This window comes from Alosa alosa, chromosome 9 (genome assembly GCF_017589495.1).
Source record: "Alosa alosa isolate M-15738 ecotype Scorff River chromosome 9, AALO_Geno_1.1, whole genome shotgun sequence".
Lineage (NCBI taxonomy): Eukaryota > Metazoa > Chordata > Actinopteri > Clupeiformes > Clupeidae > Alosa > Alosa alosa.
The window spans coordinates 36371488-36387308 of NC_063197.1; the positions used below are offsets into that span (position 1 = coordinate 36371488).

The window sequence follows — 15821 nt, forward strand, 5'->3', positions numbered from 1 at the left end:
CCCAGCTTCATCCGAGCCTGCTTTTGACATACAGTAGGCCTGGTACAATGGAACAAAACTGGTACCCTACTGATTCTGTTGTCTAATTGATGGTTTTAACTACGATTCGGATTAGGCTACACCTGATTTTCAAAGGCGGAACTTTTTTCACCACAAAATGTGCACTGTATCATGTAGCCACTCTGCGTCTTTTTATGTTTGTGTCCACATTAAATCCATTCCACTCACGTTATCAGGAGAATACAGTAGCCTAAAGTTTTATTTTGAACGCTTACTTCAGTCTCACTCATTGCATCCAAATAACAGCAATAGCAAAGTTATGGTGGGGTAAGTTAAGCTATAAGCACATAGCCAAACATGGAAGAAAAAAGTGAACGGGACACTGTTTGACACTGTTTCAGCTTGTGTAGGCCTATCAGTGCTTTCTGAACATATTGAACTCACTTTTAGAAATACCGTGATAATACCGAAAACCGTGATAATTTTGGTCACTATAACCGTGAGGTTAAATTTTCATACCGTTAAATCCTTAGCTGAGTAGCACAAAAACTAAAGGTGGCTTCACTGCTTTTGGTTCTGACAGTTGGCTTTGATAAAAGCAGTTTGTCTTGGGATCTAAGGGGTCTAGAGGGGGTGTGATATTGGAGGAGGTCTACAAGATAAGTGGGCCCCCTGCCATTTAGTGATTTAAAAACAAGGAGCAGTACTTTAAAATCTATTCTTTGACTGACTGGGAGCCAGTGTAAAGTTCTGAGTAGGGGTGTGATGTGGTCTGACCTCCTGGCTTTCATAAGGACCCTTGCAGCTGCATTCTGGATCAGCTGGAGCTGCCTGATGTTTTTCTTTGGTAGGCCAGTAAGGAGACCATTACAGTAGTCAAGCTTGCTAGATACAAAGGCATGAATGAGTTTCTCCAGATCTGATTTTGTCATGAGACTTCTTAATTTTGAGTGATAAAAGGCCGATTTAGAGACCGACTTGATATGGTTGTTAAATGTGAGATCACTGTCAATTTGGACTCCAAGGTTTTTTACAGTGGCCTTAACCTAGAATCCCTTATTAGAAAGTGATGTTAGTTCAAGCCTATACTTTTTGCTACCAAATACTATCACTTCAGTTTTCTCCTTGTTTAGCTGGAGAAAATCCTGACACATCCATATGTTGATATCTGCAAGACATTGTAATAGAGCTTGAAGTAGGCTTGAGTCATTGCGTGACAGAGATAAATAGATTTGTGTGTCGTCTGCATAACTATGGTAAGAAATCTGGTACTTTTGAATAATCTGTCCAAGTGGAAGCATGTACAGATTAAAAAGTAAAGGGGCCCAGGATGGACCCCTGGGGGACACCACATGTTAGTGGAGTGGGTGAAGAGGACCAGCTACCAATGGTTACAGTGAAACTCCTATCTTCAAGGTAGGATTTAAGCCAGTTTAAAACTGTGCCTGATAGCCCAACCCAGTGTTCCAGTCTATGGAGAAGAATGGCATGGTCCACTGTGTCAAATGCTGCACTTAGGTCCAGTAAAACTAGCACTGATGCTCTTTGTGAGTCTGTGTTAATTTTTTTCTGTGAAGAAAGAGGCAAAGTCATTACATGTTTTTGCTGAATGCAGATCGAGGGGGAGTTGACATGGAGGAGATGTTAGCTTTTCAACAGTAGAAAATAGCACCAGAGAGTTGTTAAGGTTATGATTGATAATATTTGAGAAGAACTGCCTAGCCCTGCAGATTGCATCATTATATACGGAGCTTTCCTCTAAAAGTGTCTATCTGGAGATTTGATTTTCGCCACTTCCTTTCAGACTTTCTACAATCCCTTTTAAGGAGTTTGATGGAGGGATTAGATAACCATGGTGCTCTGTTTTTATTCTCAAGTGTTTTAAGTTTTATTGGAGCAATGTGATTCATAAGGTTTGTCATCCTTAAGTTGAAAGAATCAAACAGGGCATCAGCAGACCCAGTCGACTGTTCAGGAGAGCAGTGAGATGACTGAATGGATGAAGATAAAAGTTCCTGTTTAAAGAGAGTACTAGTATGATCATTGATGATGCGTTTCTTTTCAGTAATACTACTATTCTGTGGACCGTCAGGTGTTTCATAGAGTTCATGGACAGACAGTGTAAGCCTGTAAGGGCTGGTGGAGGTCAAGCTGTGCAGGAGGTCAGAGACAGCCAAAGGCAATAAAGTTCAAAAAATTAAAAGTTAACTGTCGGACTCGGCTGCGAGACGTTGGCCTGCCGTCCCAAAGTTGCACGGGTGATTTTTCAGCTCACAGACGCTAGGGGGAAGCGAAACGGCCACCATTCAACCCAAAAAAGTCATATAACCATTTCACAGACTCCGAAGCTGTTCAGTTAAGGTAAATGAAGCTAAAAAAAAAACACTGCATAGTTCCCCTTTAAGAAAGTGAGTTAGTGAGAGCTGGCTGATAGTGGTTAAAAGAGTGAGTTAGTGAGAGCTGGCTGATAGTGGTGAAAAGAGTGAGTCAGTGAGAGCTGGCTGATACTGGTTAGGAGAGTGAGTTAGTGAGAGCTGGATGATCGTGGTGAAAAGAGTGAGTTAGTGAGACCTGGCTGATAGTGGTTAGGAGAGTGAGTTAGTGAGAGCTGGATGATCGTGGTGAAAAGAGTGAGTTAGTGAGACCTGGCTGATAGTGGTTAGGAGAGTGAGTTAGTGAGAGCTGGATGATAGTGGTTAGGAGAGTGAGTTAGTGAGAGCGAGTTGTACCGTACCTGTTCCACATGTGAGGCCAGGTGGGGGCTGATGTACCGAACACACCACACAAAACGCCAGTAGTCCTTCTGCTTGTTATACACCTGAAACACACAATAGCATAGATCAGACAACAACCAGAAACAGCCAAATGGACATTAATTAGAGCATTACTACCCTCTCCAATCAGAAACCCTCTCTCATCTGGACGCTAGTTGTGTGTCTGGGCAGCGTTTTCCCCACTGGACGCTAGTTGTGTGTCTGGGCAGGGTCTGGGCAGCGTTTTCCCCACTGGACGCTAGTTGTGTGCCTGGGCAGCGTTTTCCCCACTTCCCTACTTCAGCAGTGGCGCAGTGGCACTCCTACAATTTGAGCGCCGCCACAAGAATCACATGATCAGTAGCCTAATTTTTTATTTTTTTTTTAAACAATAAAAACATGCAAGTGAACTGCAGGAACAGCTGCCGTTAGTTCCTCTCCAGGTTTGGTGTCAACAAATAATAGTAGGCTAACAGTCAGGGATTTCACAGGAAATCACATTTGTTTGTGTTCATGTTTAAGTTTATTAGCAGATGCAATTTTGTGAAAAACCTACGTAGCCTACATTATATTTTAACCAAGGAACCTAATTAAAACACGCCAGCGAGGTAGCTCGCTCCTACCTTCAGTATTCCCAGATAAATTCCATGCAGGGTTTCTTTTTTATTTGTTCTATACAATCAATGCTCTCAAGCACTGTGTTGCTAATGTAACCCACATGGATAGCCAACTTGCCCATTGTGATGTACCAATAATTCTTTGGTGACCCCTAGAGGGCGCACGAGACAGGTTCAAACAATCAAATAATAATAAACAACTGCTACTACAAATTAGAGACAGACGTCGGAACGGATAACTAACGATACAGAAAGAAAGAAGAAGAATATTAATCAAAACAAGAATAATATTGACCAAACAGAAATCAAACACATTTCTTTTGATCGAAAAGCTTCAATCCTGGTGAGTCGCTCACCCCAAATAATTATTTATTATGTAGGTTGCCAAGTCACTTAACAAAGACAACGTTATTATCCTGATAACTGTTACAGATAAACCACTTCCTGAACAAAGACCTCGTTGGACCATCGTAACAGATCGAAACATATTAATCACTTGAATCCTGGTGAGCTAGTAATTTTTTTAATGTTTATCTTGTAATCGTATTTTTTCTATGTTGTGCTAACCTAAGCTAAGCCACCTACACTGGAGACTAATGACCCTAAATACACCCTAATGTATTTTTCGTGAGTGATATACTTTTTAAAAACCAGTCAGGACAACCTCTTAATGAGATCGATTTTATAATGTACGACGTTACAAACAATTTAGGATTTAAAACAAAAAAAAAGGTATCCTGTGTTTGTTATTCTGGGAAGCCAAAGTGCTGGTTAGCTGTCTTAGATAGCCTTCAAGCTAACCGCTCTGCGGTTACCATGTGAACCCATAGCAACCAAACAAACTGGTAACGTAAATGGATTCATGGAAATAATATTCTGAACTTTAGCATTTTATGAACTTGGTTGACCTCAGTACTATGATATGTCTATGATAGTTTTATTATAGAAATGATTAAGAAGGAGATCCATTGCATTAATTAGTATTCTGTACAATTTTGTACAGACTGGTTTTTTGATTACCCCTTCAACCACTCCTTGACCTACGCCTTGGATACCTCGAATTTCCTGCTGTGATACCCTTCCGTGGACCATCCTCATCGCCATTCTTCCTTGCAATATTCCCAGAAATTGAACCCCCACCTTCATCCACTTTCCACCCAGTGACTGTGGTAGGATCTGGGCAAATACACCCACACCCACGGACTGTGACATTAAGGAATTACATCCACCACTATTTTTTATTTCATTATTTATTTTGAGTGCACTCTCTTTTATTTTGGGGTTTATGTTTATTTTGTTATTTTAAGTTCAGAGATCTCAAGGGAATTATTTATTGAAAAGTTACCTAAGTGCCGGCACTTCTGATAAACTGATATTATAGTTATATGTTAAGAATTGTATTTTTACTGTATAAGAAAAAGTGATTTAACGTATAAGTATATAAATCAAATAAGTAGCAATAGTAATAAATTGAATAGAGTCAAATAAAATAGTATAACATATAACGATTAAAATAGATCAATAAATAAAGGGTATATCAAATAGGGTTTAAATAGACTATAAATAGATTTTAAATAGAATATCAATAATACAGTCAAATGAAATAGTAAATATATATATCACACATTTTTTTATATTTCCACTGATACCTTAGAATAGAATAATATATGATTGCATAGAGTGAATTGAATGATATTTGAATGTTAAAATAAATATATTTTGTATTTAAAGAAGAATCTTTGAGAGTGGTGTGTTGTCTTGGGGTGAGTCATTGAACTGTGGTCTAGTAATAACCTAAACCAGTCTCCTCTTGAACCTAGAGTTTAGAACTAGACTGTTCCCGCACAAGCACAGGCCTTCCCTCGTCGTGCGGGTTACACTAATATACCTAGGCTGTGAAATTAAGGTCTAGCCTACTGTTGGGTTTAATGGAATTTGAGTAGTAGGCACGGGGGAGCCGTGGCCTACTGGTTAGGGCTTCAGATTTGTAACCGGAGGGTTGCCGGTTCGAACTCCGACCAGTAGGAATGGCTGAAGTGCCCTTGAGCAAGGCACCTAACCCCTCACTGCTCCCGGAGCACCGCTGTAGCAGGCAGCTCACTGCGCCGGGATTAGTGTGTGCTTCACCTCACTGTGTGTTCACTGTGTGCTGAGTGTGTTTCACAATTCACGGATTGGAATAAATGCAGAGACCAAATTTCCCTCACGGGATCAAAAGGGTATACAGTGGGGAGAATAAGTATTTGAACCCATGCTAAAGTTGACTAAAATGCTCATTGGGTTCAATGCAAATCAAACCAGCTAATAGGCTAACTGAAAAACACACCATGCCAATCTCTAGGTATGGTGAAGGGTATGTGATGATATGGGGCTATTTTAATTCCAAAGGCCAAGGGAACTTTATCAGGATGCATAGTATCCTGGATCCATGAGTGGCCTTTAAAAATAAAAAATCTGCCTGCCTCTATGGGAATTTAACATAGGGGTCAAATACTTATTGCCCCGGTAATTTAAGGAAGAACATTTATTTATTTACGATACATTCTTCATTCAATAAGAAAATTGGTGTCCTTAACCCTTTGGGCGCCAGAGGTTTTTTTTCGAAACGTTTAATTTTGACATCTTCATTTCAAAAGGCTATATCTTAAAAGTGATAAGAGATAGAGACTTTCTGTAAATTAGAGAAATATTAAGGATGACCCAAAGTTTATGAAGGGATTAAATGTTTATATCTAATTTGCATATTATGACGTCACATGGTGGCGGCCATCTTGGATTATAGAATTTTCATGAAAAGTCGCATGTTTGAATGATAAAATGCACCACTTCTTTCCCCCCAAAATGTCCCTCACCTTCTGTATGCTATATTGCGCAATACTGAATGCTCAGGTAAATACTAAGTAGTAAACAAACTGTGTAAATCATTACTAATAAATGGCAGAAACAAACCATGTAGCGGTAGGCTGGCCTTTTGCTGTAGAGATTTTCCATTTACTACATACAGTAGGCACTCTGATTCCATGTATGGGGCACATATATATTATTCAGATGACACACAAACACAAGTAGACAAGACCTGTTTAGTTCAAAAGCTCACTTGCCATGGCAAGGCACAGATCAATTATTTTTGTTGTTTTTGTTGATGTTTTTTTTGTTAGCTGACAAAGACACACACATCACAAGGACATGAACACACAAAAAAGAACACATAGTGTATGTCCTAAATGGTCAGGGAAATAGATAGCAAATCAACAGTGTAAATCATTACTAATAAATGGCTGACAATTTTTTTTTTTATGTAGCAGGCCTTTTGCTGTAGAGATAATGACTATCCATATCCTATCCATACAGGGCCGGCGTTGCCATCATCTTGTGATAGACTATGCATGGCCTAATGGCTCTCCTGCCCCGTGTCACCACCTCTGCTCCTGCTGCAAGCAACATAGCCAGATCTGCCTCAAGCCTTCGCGGCCGAGTGGAGAGAATTTGCGCAGCTCGGACTAGGCCTACTGTCATTCTCATTGCGACTCCCCACACTGCCTCTACGTTCCCCCCTAATTGTTCTATGAGCACTTCGACCTCGTCTAACATACCCAGGTCAGAAGACAGAAGCTAGCGCTACATGGACATTAGGCTACCTCCAACCTCGTTCGTCACACCACTAACACCCTGCTAACTTCCCGATGAACACTACGACCCCGTGAAACGTTATTCCCACCACTGACATTGGGCAAACAATTCAACGTTTGTGCTTGGTGTAAGCTAAACTCTCACTTTGTCCAGCTGCATCATTGCAAGGCAGGGACGCATCTGAAGCCCCACTAAACGAATCACCGTCATTTTCTAAAGGCAGATATTCCCCTTCAGAATCTGGTTCTGCGAATAGAAGACCCAACACTTCATTTCAGGTAAACTTTTTTGATGCCATTAGACGATAATCTAATGCAAATACTCGCTGACGTTGACAATATCGCTCTGATAAAGTGGCTCACACGCACACTAGCTCCGGCATTGCACGCACTGATTCAATGCGCTGTAGCTCAAAGGTTTTGTTTAAAGCATGCCCTTTTTTGGACTCGGGGATGACGTATGACATGTCTGCCATCTAGTGGAGTGGAGGTCGAACGAAATATGACACCCTATTTGACTAAATCGGCCGTTTTATTCAGTACCGCATCTTTGACAAAAGTCGACCGCGGCGCCTAGAGGGTTCACTGCAAAAACTGCTTATCTAACAAAATCTAACCAAGTGTTATTAATCTTATATCAAGATAAAAAAAACTAGCTGGTATTGTTTTCAGTATAAAGAAACTTACCTAGCGCTTTCTTGTGAAATCATTTGACTTAATTTTAAAAAAAAATTGACTTATTTTAAGACATCTCATCTTGAAAACAAGCAAATTTGTCTGCCAGTCGTTAAAGCAAATTTGTCCTAAAACAAGCAAATTTGTCTGCCAGTGCGTTGAGCAAATTTGTCTTGATAAGACTCCTTAAAATAAGTTAAAGTCTTCTTAAATTAAGTCAAAATGATCTTTTGTGAGGGCGCTAGGTAAGTCTTTTCATACTAAAAACAATACCAAATAGATTTTTTAATCTTAATATAAGATCAATAACACTTGGTTAGAATTCATTTTTTGCAGTGTTAAAGGTTGGATTTTTACTATTTGTTTTAATTAAGGCATTAAGATCAATTTCTAACAGATGTTTTTATATTTTTTCTTTTTAGTCAACTTTAGCATGGGTTCAAATACTTATTCTCCTCACTGTCTACTTTCTGTACTTATACTTTTTTTTCCAAATAACATGGAAAACATAATGAATTTATGGCACTCATCGGGCATCCTATTCAGCAGAAATGCACGTACGCAAGGCTTCACGACACCAATCTTGCTCCAGCGGCAAACACATGATTGGGAAGATGTCTTCACAACACATGATTGGCTCAATGTATTCACATGTCGACGTTTTCCCGAGGAAGGGGTGGGATATGTGTAGACAACGGCGTTACAAACTAACCCCATGCATTTCTATGGAGGATTTTTTGAGTGCTGTGTCTCCTCATTAGAAAGTCTCTGGCTTAAAACTGTGAGACTCAAGAAAGCCTATTGTGTGTGCCTTCTCTTGGGCCCTGTCATTAATATGATTGGTCCCAGCGTAGGACTGTTGCTCTGGCTAAGCATACCTGTTCATTCTTCAGCCCATGACTCAGAATGCTGCTCATGTCTTTGTGCAGCCGCTGAAGACCTCCGTAGCGCGACCACACGTTGGGGTTGTTTGTGGACAGCAGCCCCTCCACTGTGGTCTTCAGGCTGGACAGCAGCTTCCAAAGCTCCCTCCTGGGAGAGGACAACACATGGAACATGAGGAACAGAACACACACCGAGACCGATCCAAGATTAGACCACGACTGACCCAGAGGAACACACACCGAGACTGACCCAAGATTAGACCAAGGCTGCAGTAGCTGGTACCTCTCTGGATTGAAATTTCCTTTCAGAGGATTAACAGACGCATAGTGGGAAACAGAGATGTAGCCTATCTGGCATGTTGTATACAGGCCTTGTAGTTCTAACCTTTTAGGCTACATTTAATTGGAGAACAAGCATGTGATGATAATCCTGAAAAGTAGCTTGTCTGACAATTAAACTGCAAGCTCAGATCCAGGACTTCCTCCTTTTCTCTGGCATCAGCACTGAGCCCTGGAGTTTTGCGTTATTTTCAGAACAATCTCAGCCTACTATTCAAAACCACAAGAAAACATACATGTTCCCCTGCCTGAAGACAAAGTGGTTTGGGTAGGTTACGCAAACCACAAAAGCCTCATTTATTGCATTTTGGTAGGAAAAAGTTGATTTCATATCATTAACAAATGCCCCTGCTGATCAAATACAGACCGGCCAGTAAGGTAAGAACGCAGTCTTGTGTTGTTGACCTAAAAACAGATCATCTTTAAGCAGACCTGTTTGATGTGCCGAATGGGGCTTGAATAAGTAGCATCACATGCTTGCTCTCCAATTAAATGTAGCCTAAAAGGTTAGAACTACAAGGCCTGTATACAAAAGATTGCTGAAGGCATCTGTAACTTTCTTCCCTCAGATGTGCCCTCAGCAACTCTACATCCCCACAACCACCCATTTCCTAGTCCAGAGTGCTAACTACTGATACAAATGGTATTGACAATATCCACAAACATGCCAAGTCTTACTGTGAAAATAAACGCTGCACTGGAGACGAAACACTAAAAGGAGAAAAACGATGCTTTTACTGCATACATTATTCAACCCATACAACTAAGACAATAACATAGGGTTTCCCATGAAACGACTGTCAGTTTGGTAGGAGACTGTTGGTTGGCCCATAACTACAACAAGAAAATACCATGAAACTGCTTTAATTTCTATTTCAAGCTAAACGCATCACTGTTTAAAAGTGACAAGACAAGACAACGAATGGTTAGTGGCTGACAATCAATACTGAAGCTTTGCAATGGCAAATTTACAGCATAACGTTTTTCTGTCGATAATAAGGATACTGACGGAGGAAAGCAGGCTGTCTAACCTAACGTTACCCCAAATGACATTACGTTATGACAAATAAAGTTAAGGTAACAACCACAGAACTAGACATAGAATCATTCCAGATCTACAGTCAATGGTAACAACCAGAGAGGGTTTAAGCGGAGCAGGTAGTTCTATCAAGGATCTTTGGTAACACATCAAGTCAACGTTTGCTACGGTCTACTGCTAACTAATACCTATATCTAAGCTTAGATATAGGTATCGTCACGGACGTAACGGATTTCCCGCAAGTTGGTTAAGTTGAAGAGGAGAAAATTTACTATATAAATAATATAAATAATATCAATTTGACCATTTCATGTTCTAGATGTGCCCTGATAAAAGTGTGATGTTAACAACCAACATGGGCTAAAAAAAAGCCAAAACGTCCGGTGGAGAAGTTAACTTAAGAACGTTAGCTCGCTATTGAAAACTAGCCTCTTCATATCCAGTTCAGAGAGCCGCGGTGAATGCATTTATTAAATTACTGTTAATCTATTGTGTTACCTAGCGTCATCAACACATGTAGCGGCTAGCTATGCCACAAAACTAATAAAAGCCTGTCTGTAGAGTTAAAGTCTACCAAACGACTAAAACGTTACGACTCGACTAACATGAACGTTACTGTAAGTTCACGTTAGCTACAATGACGTTAACCTAACTTACAGTTCTTGCATTAGCTGCTCAGTTTCGTATATTATGATTTCAGCCGTTGTCAATATGTTCATGCAGAGTGGGTAAGTTCCACAGAAATACCGTAACAATTAGTAAGGGCAGATATGCAAATCTCCAAGATGTGCGTTGCTAAATTACTTAGCTCACCGACTAGCTGTTACGGATTTGGGCGATAGGTGGCTACCACTAAGGTTAGCTGTCAAAACCGGAGATAAAATCTAGTAGACTTGTGAGTCAATTACCTGCGTTCCAAAAGTTCTGCCTCTGTAGGTGACTCCATGTCTCCAGATCCGGGGGGGAAACCGATATAAAGGTCAGCCTCCCCCCGTAATCTTGCGTCTTGTAAAATCAAAAGTCACAAGCACAAATCGCTTGACAGGGAAGCTAGCCAGCTAGCTCGCCTGTGAGACCCAACCCTCCAAACATGACCCTTGTGGTATTTTTTTTCCGGGCCATACGTCAACACAAACGCCACGCCTTGGCCATTAACCATGGTTATTATGGTTATGTGATTTGGCAACGGCGGATGCCTTTGTCCAAAGCGACATAGAAATACAAAACAGTATAATACTTAAATATAACAGAGAACAATTTAAAATGTTGCTCTGACTTAAGGAGCCATAGAGAGAAAGAGTTGCGACACTCTTTGATGTCACCGCCAGTGCAGTCACGTGGTTCGTGTAAACCGCTATAGTTCCAAAACATACGCTGGCTGTCATGTTCTTCTATGGGACAGACAGCAGCGATTGCGTTATTTAACGGTAATTATATATATAAACATACACCCTACTACTTTTTCAGCTGTTATTGCATGATTACATATTTGTTAATGTCAGTTTTGCATTTTGAGAGACAGGGTGACAACGAAAAAGCTGTATATAACTTAGATACGTTTTACATTTTTGGAGGGAAAAGCTTATGTTCATGTTCGCATGGACAGAAGTACAGGGTAGAACGGCTCTAACTTAAGTTTTCTTTTCCATATAATTCATGTGATGACAGATGTCTCATGATTTTCATTTTATCGCAACTGGGCTGTATTATTGATTACAGTGATTTTGCTTATAAATTCCGCTTCAGCCATTAGCTTACCTTCGTGGTAGCGTCTGCCGTGGTCCATTCAGCATTCGCCTAGCAGCTAGCTCACTTCTGATAAGTGGTCACACCCAGACCACAACGTGAAACATGATCATGTTAAGACTAAGAATATAATTTTAAGATTAAGCCATTCACATATTATCAAAAGCATTATGCTTATATGTTTGGGTCTATAGGTAAGTGCAGAGCTATTAAGATTTTCTCTACGGCTCTGGGTTAATGCACAGAGTAAGAGTAAGGTTAGCTGCAGAGAGAGTGATAGAGAACAGTGACAGGCTTACACTCCCATTGGACTCCGTTGTACCTTTTGCTTTTTTTGAGAAAGAACAGTCCATTCAGCATTTACACCCAGTTCTTCTGATGAGGCAGGAGTTGACCACACAACCATGATAATTTTAATACTAAGCCATGCACAAAGAATCAAATATATTAAAGAATAACAACTCATTAAGCTTGGATGAATTAATCAAATATTGTTTAATAAAAAATACTGAGTGAGACAACAAGATGTGTGTGTGTGTAGATCTAACTGGAAAAACAAGAACAAAGTGAAGGAACAGGGAGGAATATTATAAGTGATTAATACATTTAAAAAAATCCTCCACATACATCAGGCTTCAGAATGCATCAGGGCTGAAAGGAAGGACAACATTCATAATAAAGGTACCTGGCATAAGATAAAAATGAACAGTGTGGAACAAAAAAAAATGGGAACAAGCATGAACAAGGAACAAGCATGAATAATAAACAAACATACGCATGACAGTGGCCACAACAACGATACTGGTGGTCCAGCAAGATCTGTTGAGACAGGGGCACAAATATATTCTAACAAGCCAGTTCACTCAGGACTGCCTAGAAAAATACTTTCTCTTGCATACATCAGACTCACACCTGTGGAGTTCCACTATGCACTATGGCCAGTCACTGTAGGGCAGTTCCTCTCGACAACGCATACTAACATCCTCTTCATCTGTGTCCTGGACACTAAAAAGCAGATAAAGCAAAATAGGGCAACAATAGATTCAACAATGGACACAGCAGGTAACACTATATATAGGGCAAACCATTCACAACATATTATAACGTCGCAAATATACTATACTTTACCACACTTATAGCCCTGAGCAAATTCAAAAGTGGTTGAGGAGAGAGAGGGAGGGAGGATCCTTGTTTGGTTATGAACTCTGACCTCTCTGACCTATTCTCAAAAGTCAGAGGGTAGGTGGTTGAGGAAAAGTTGTCACCCGCTCTCTGTGATGTTCAATGGTGTCGTGGTTCATTGGTTACAACTAACATTTTGTAGATCAGTGGTCATACCATGGTTGGCTGTGCAGCATTTGGATGCACCAATCGGTCCGAGAAGGGTTACCGCATGTATGGCTTCCCCAAGGACAAAGATCGCATGAAAATATGGATGACAATGGTCAGCCGCAAAAACCTGCAAATGACCAGGACCAGCAACAGCCGAAAACTATGTCATGTAAGTAATGTTCAGAGGTGACATCACTTGCAAGCATTTCAAAGGGCATCATATTTCTAAGTGTAGAGAATTATGACTGCTAATATCTGAAGTGCAATGGAAACTGATCTTACAAGCCTACCTTCAGGTACACTTTGAAGATGACCAATTCACTGCCACAAAAACCGGAGGCAAGTTGAAGTTGAGGCCAGATGCTGTGCCAACAATATTCCTTCATCGGCCTAAGCCGAAGAGGAGGAAACCCCCTTCTGGAAGGGTGCCTCCAGCACCAACCGAAAGTATAACGGACCACACATACGGCAAATTAAACTTCGGTATGACACATGCAGCAACAATGCAACAATATTCCCCATTTAATGTAATTCAAGGATAGACTACACTCCTAATGAGACATTACATTCATATTAGTACATCCAGCTTCAGGGATTCTCTGAGGATTTGCATACAGAATGTAGATAATCTACAAATTTCTACCAAATTAACCATTGCCAGTAGATGAGTTTATAAATTTTTTGGTTTCTGATTGTGGCAGATGATTTGATTCACATTACAGTAATGTTTTGCTTTAATTTATTTTCTATAGGAGTGTAGTGTACCCTTATATTGAAGATAACAGTAGGTACAAATGCAAAGGCAAAATACATATAACAGCAACATTACCTTGTTATTGTTATTGTTACCTTGTTATTGTTACAGAGGTTGAGGGAGAAATTGAGGTGGATTTTGAGGGCAAGGAAAGGGACATGACAGGAGACAGAGAGAGCTATGATAATTTTTTGTGTAAAATAATTTGTATTCCTACATGCAATCCAACAGCCCTTTCAAGGGTGTAATTAAACAAACCTTATTTCTACTAGCATCAGATACAACCTAAAAAAAAACGTCCTTAATCAACCTTAATGATCTTAGTAATCTAACATCAATAATTTACTAAATAAAATATGTCAGAGATTCACTACTGACCTCGTAATTTTTGCTGTAGCGATACCTTCTTCACAGCTCGCAAAATCGAGATAACTAAGTAGCAGGCAATGACTGAAAATCGGTTGTCTACCAAGTTAAGAAAATATATATAAATTGCACTGTGCACATACAAATAAATATAAGCATATGCACCATAAAGGGCCTATTTATATAATACACAGAGTTGACAATTCAAAAGAGGTAGCTATTTAATGAATTTACGCCTGGATATAACGTTAACGTTACCTTTACAGAAGGTGAAGTCAAGCTAACAAACTAGCAGGCAATCGGTGGTCTACCAAGATAAAACATTTATATTATTACGCTGTGTACATACAAATAAAGATCAGTATATGCATCATAAAGGGCCTCTGATAAAATATAGACAGTTGACAGTTCAAAAGAGGTAGCTATTTAATCAATTTACCCCTGGATATAACGTTACCTTCACAGAAGGCAAGTCAAGCTAACAAACTAGCAGGCAATTGGTCGTCTACCAAGATAAAAAATATATATATAATTACGCTGTGTACATACAACAAAAGATCAGTATATGCATCATAAAGGGCCTATGATACAATATAGACAGTTGACAATTCAAAACAGGTAGCTATTTAATCAACTTACCTCAGAAGTTACTCGACAGTCAGCAATGGAAGTGAATGATGTCCAACGCCATAGAATGGCTTTTTGGAACTACACGAGGCTGCATACCCCGGAAGTAGGCGGCAAAAAGCGTACAACGGAGTCCAATGGGAGTGTCGCAACTCTTTCTCTCTATGGCTCTGAGCAGTTACTGCTCCCACACGTTCCGTCAATGCATGCTAGTGGGCGTTCCCGCAAGTAGGAAGCTATGCAAATGACTTGTTGTATAACCGTAATTTGATTGGCTGGTGCCTTCTGTTGTTGTTTGTTGGTGCAGCAAAAGTTGAAAAGTTGGAACTTTTCGATGCAAGCAGAGAATGTCTAATAAAGGGAGAACCTTCACTCTCGGAACTCTTCCGGTGTGGTACTGCATCTAGGGCGCCTGTGGCTTGAGTCCAGAATGAATGGAGGTCTATGGAGCTGTACCCCTCAAAATCCACTTTTCTCGGGATATCATTTTTTTTCAAGTAATTTGAATATTGTATTCGAAAGGGGAGACAAAGACAATACACTTGGTTGAGTATTATATTTTTTAAAGTCACTTAATTGTTCTAAAAAGCCTTTCAAACGTGTCAATGACGTCATTCATTAGCATGATCATAGCATAGCATAGCATCAATGCTAGCGTGTTATGGGCAACAACGACCCAACCTCTACGAAAACTAAAGGACATGACTCCCGGATTATTTCACTTTTGATTGATAATCCATATCCATTTTGCGAAAAATAAAATAAAATCTGAGGGTTTCAGTTGTTAAATAGGTGAAAACAATAAATGTAGCCATGTAGCTCCATAGGACCCCATGTATTTTGGACTCGCCCTTGATCGCCATCTAGGTGAACTCTGGTGAACTGCAGCCAAATTCGGTTTGTATGGGATTAATAGAGAGTGGGGAGGCTCTCCGTAGACGGGCTCTGACGCAAGCGAGCCGAAGTCACACCCTTCTACTTCCGGTCCATGGGACCTATCTTTAAAAAAAAATATGAACAGGAGTTAATGGAGAGATAACAATTATTTTTTGGTCCCGTT

General features: G+C 40.1%; 1 protein-coding gene and 2 long non-coding RNA genes across 3 annotated transcripts in view; 1 reads left to right on the plus strand and 2 right to left on the minus strand.

Moving 5' to 3' along the window:
* rubcn (rubicon autophagy regulator) overlaps positions 1-10750 on the minus strand; it is a 74285-nt gene extending 63535 nt beyond the window's left edge. The window contains exons 1-3 of the mRNA XM_048252948.1: positions 10594-10750; positions 8553-8706; positions 2735-2818 (exon numbers count right to left, since the gene is read on the minus strand). Of these exons, the coding sequence (XP_048108905.1) occupies positions 2735-2818; positions 8553-8706; positions 10594-10655 (300 nt within the window). The 5' untranslated portion in view covers positions 10656-10750. The remainder of the gene's footprint in view (positions 1-2734; positions 2819-8552; positions 8707-10593) is intronic.
* LOC125300038 lies at positions 3470-4453 on the plus strand. Its single transcript, XR_007194503.1, has 3 exons — positions 3470-3713; positions 3803-3876; positions 4374-4453. It is a non-coding gene; the product is annotated as an uncharacterized LOC125300038 (long non-coding RNA).
* A 1816-nt stretch (positions 10751-12566) lies between the features above and the next one.
* LOC125301003 lies at positions 12567-14844 on the minus strand. The gene is made up of 3 exons (XR_007194652.1): positions 14774-14844; positions 13021-13141; positions 12567-12687 (listed from the first exon to the last, which is right to left on the minus strand). It is a non-coding gene; the product is annotated as an uncharacterized LOC125301003 (long non-coding RNA).
* Positions 14845-15821: the final 977 nt, after the last annotated feature.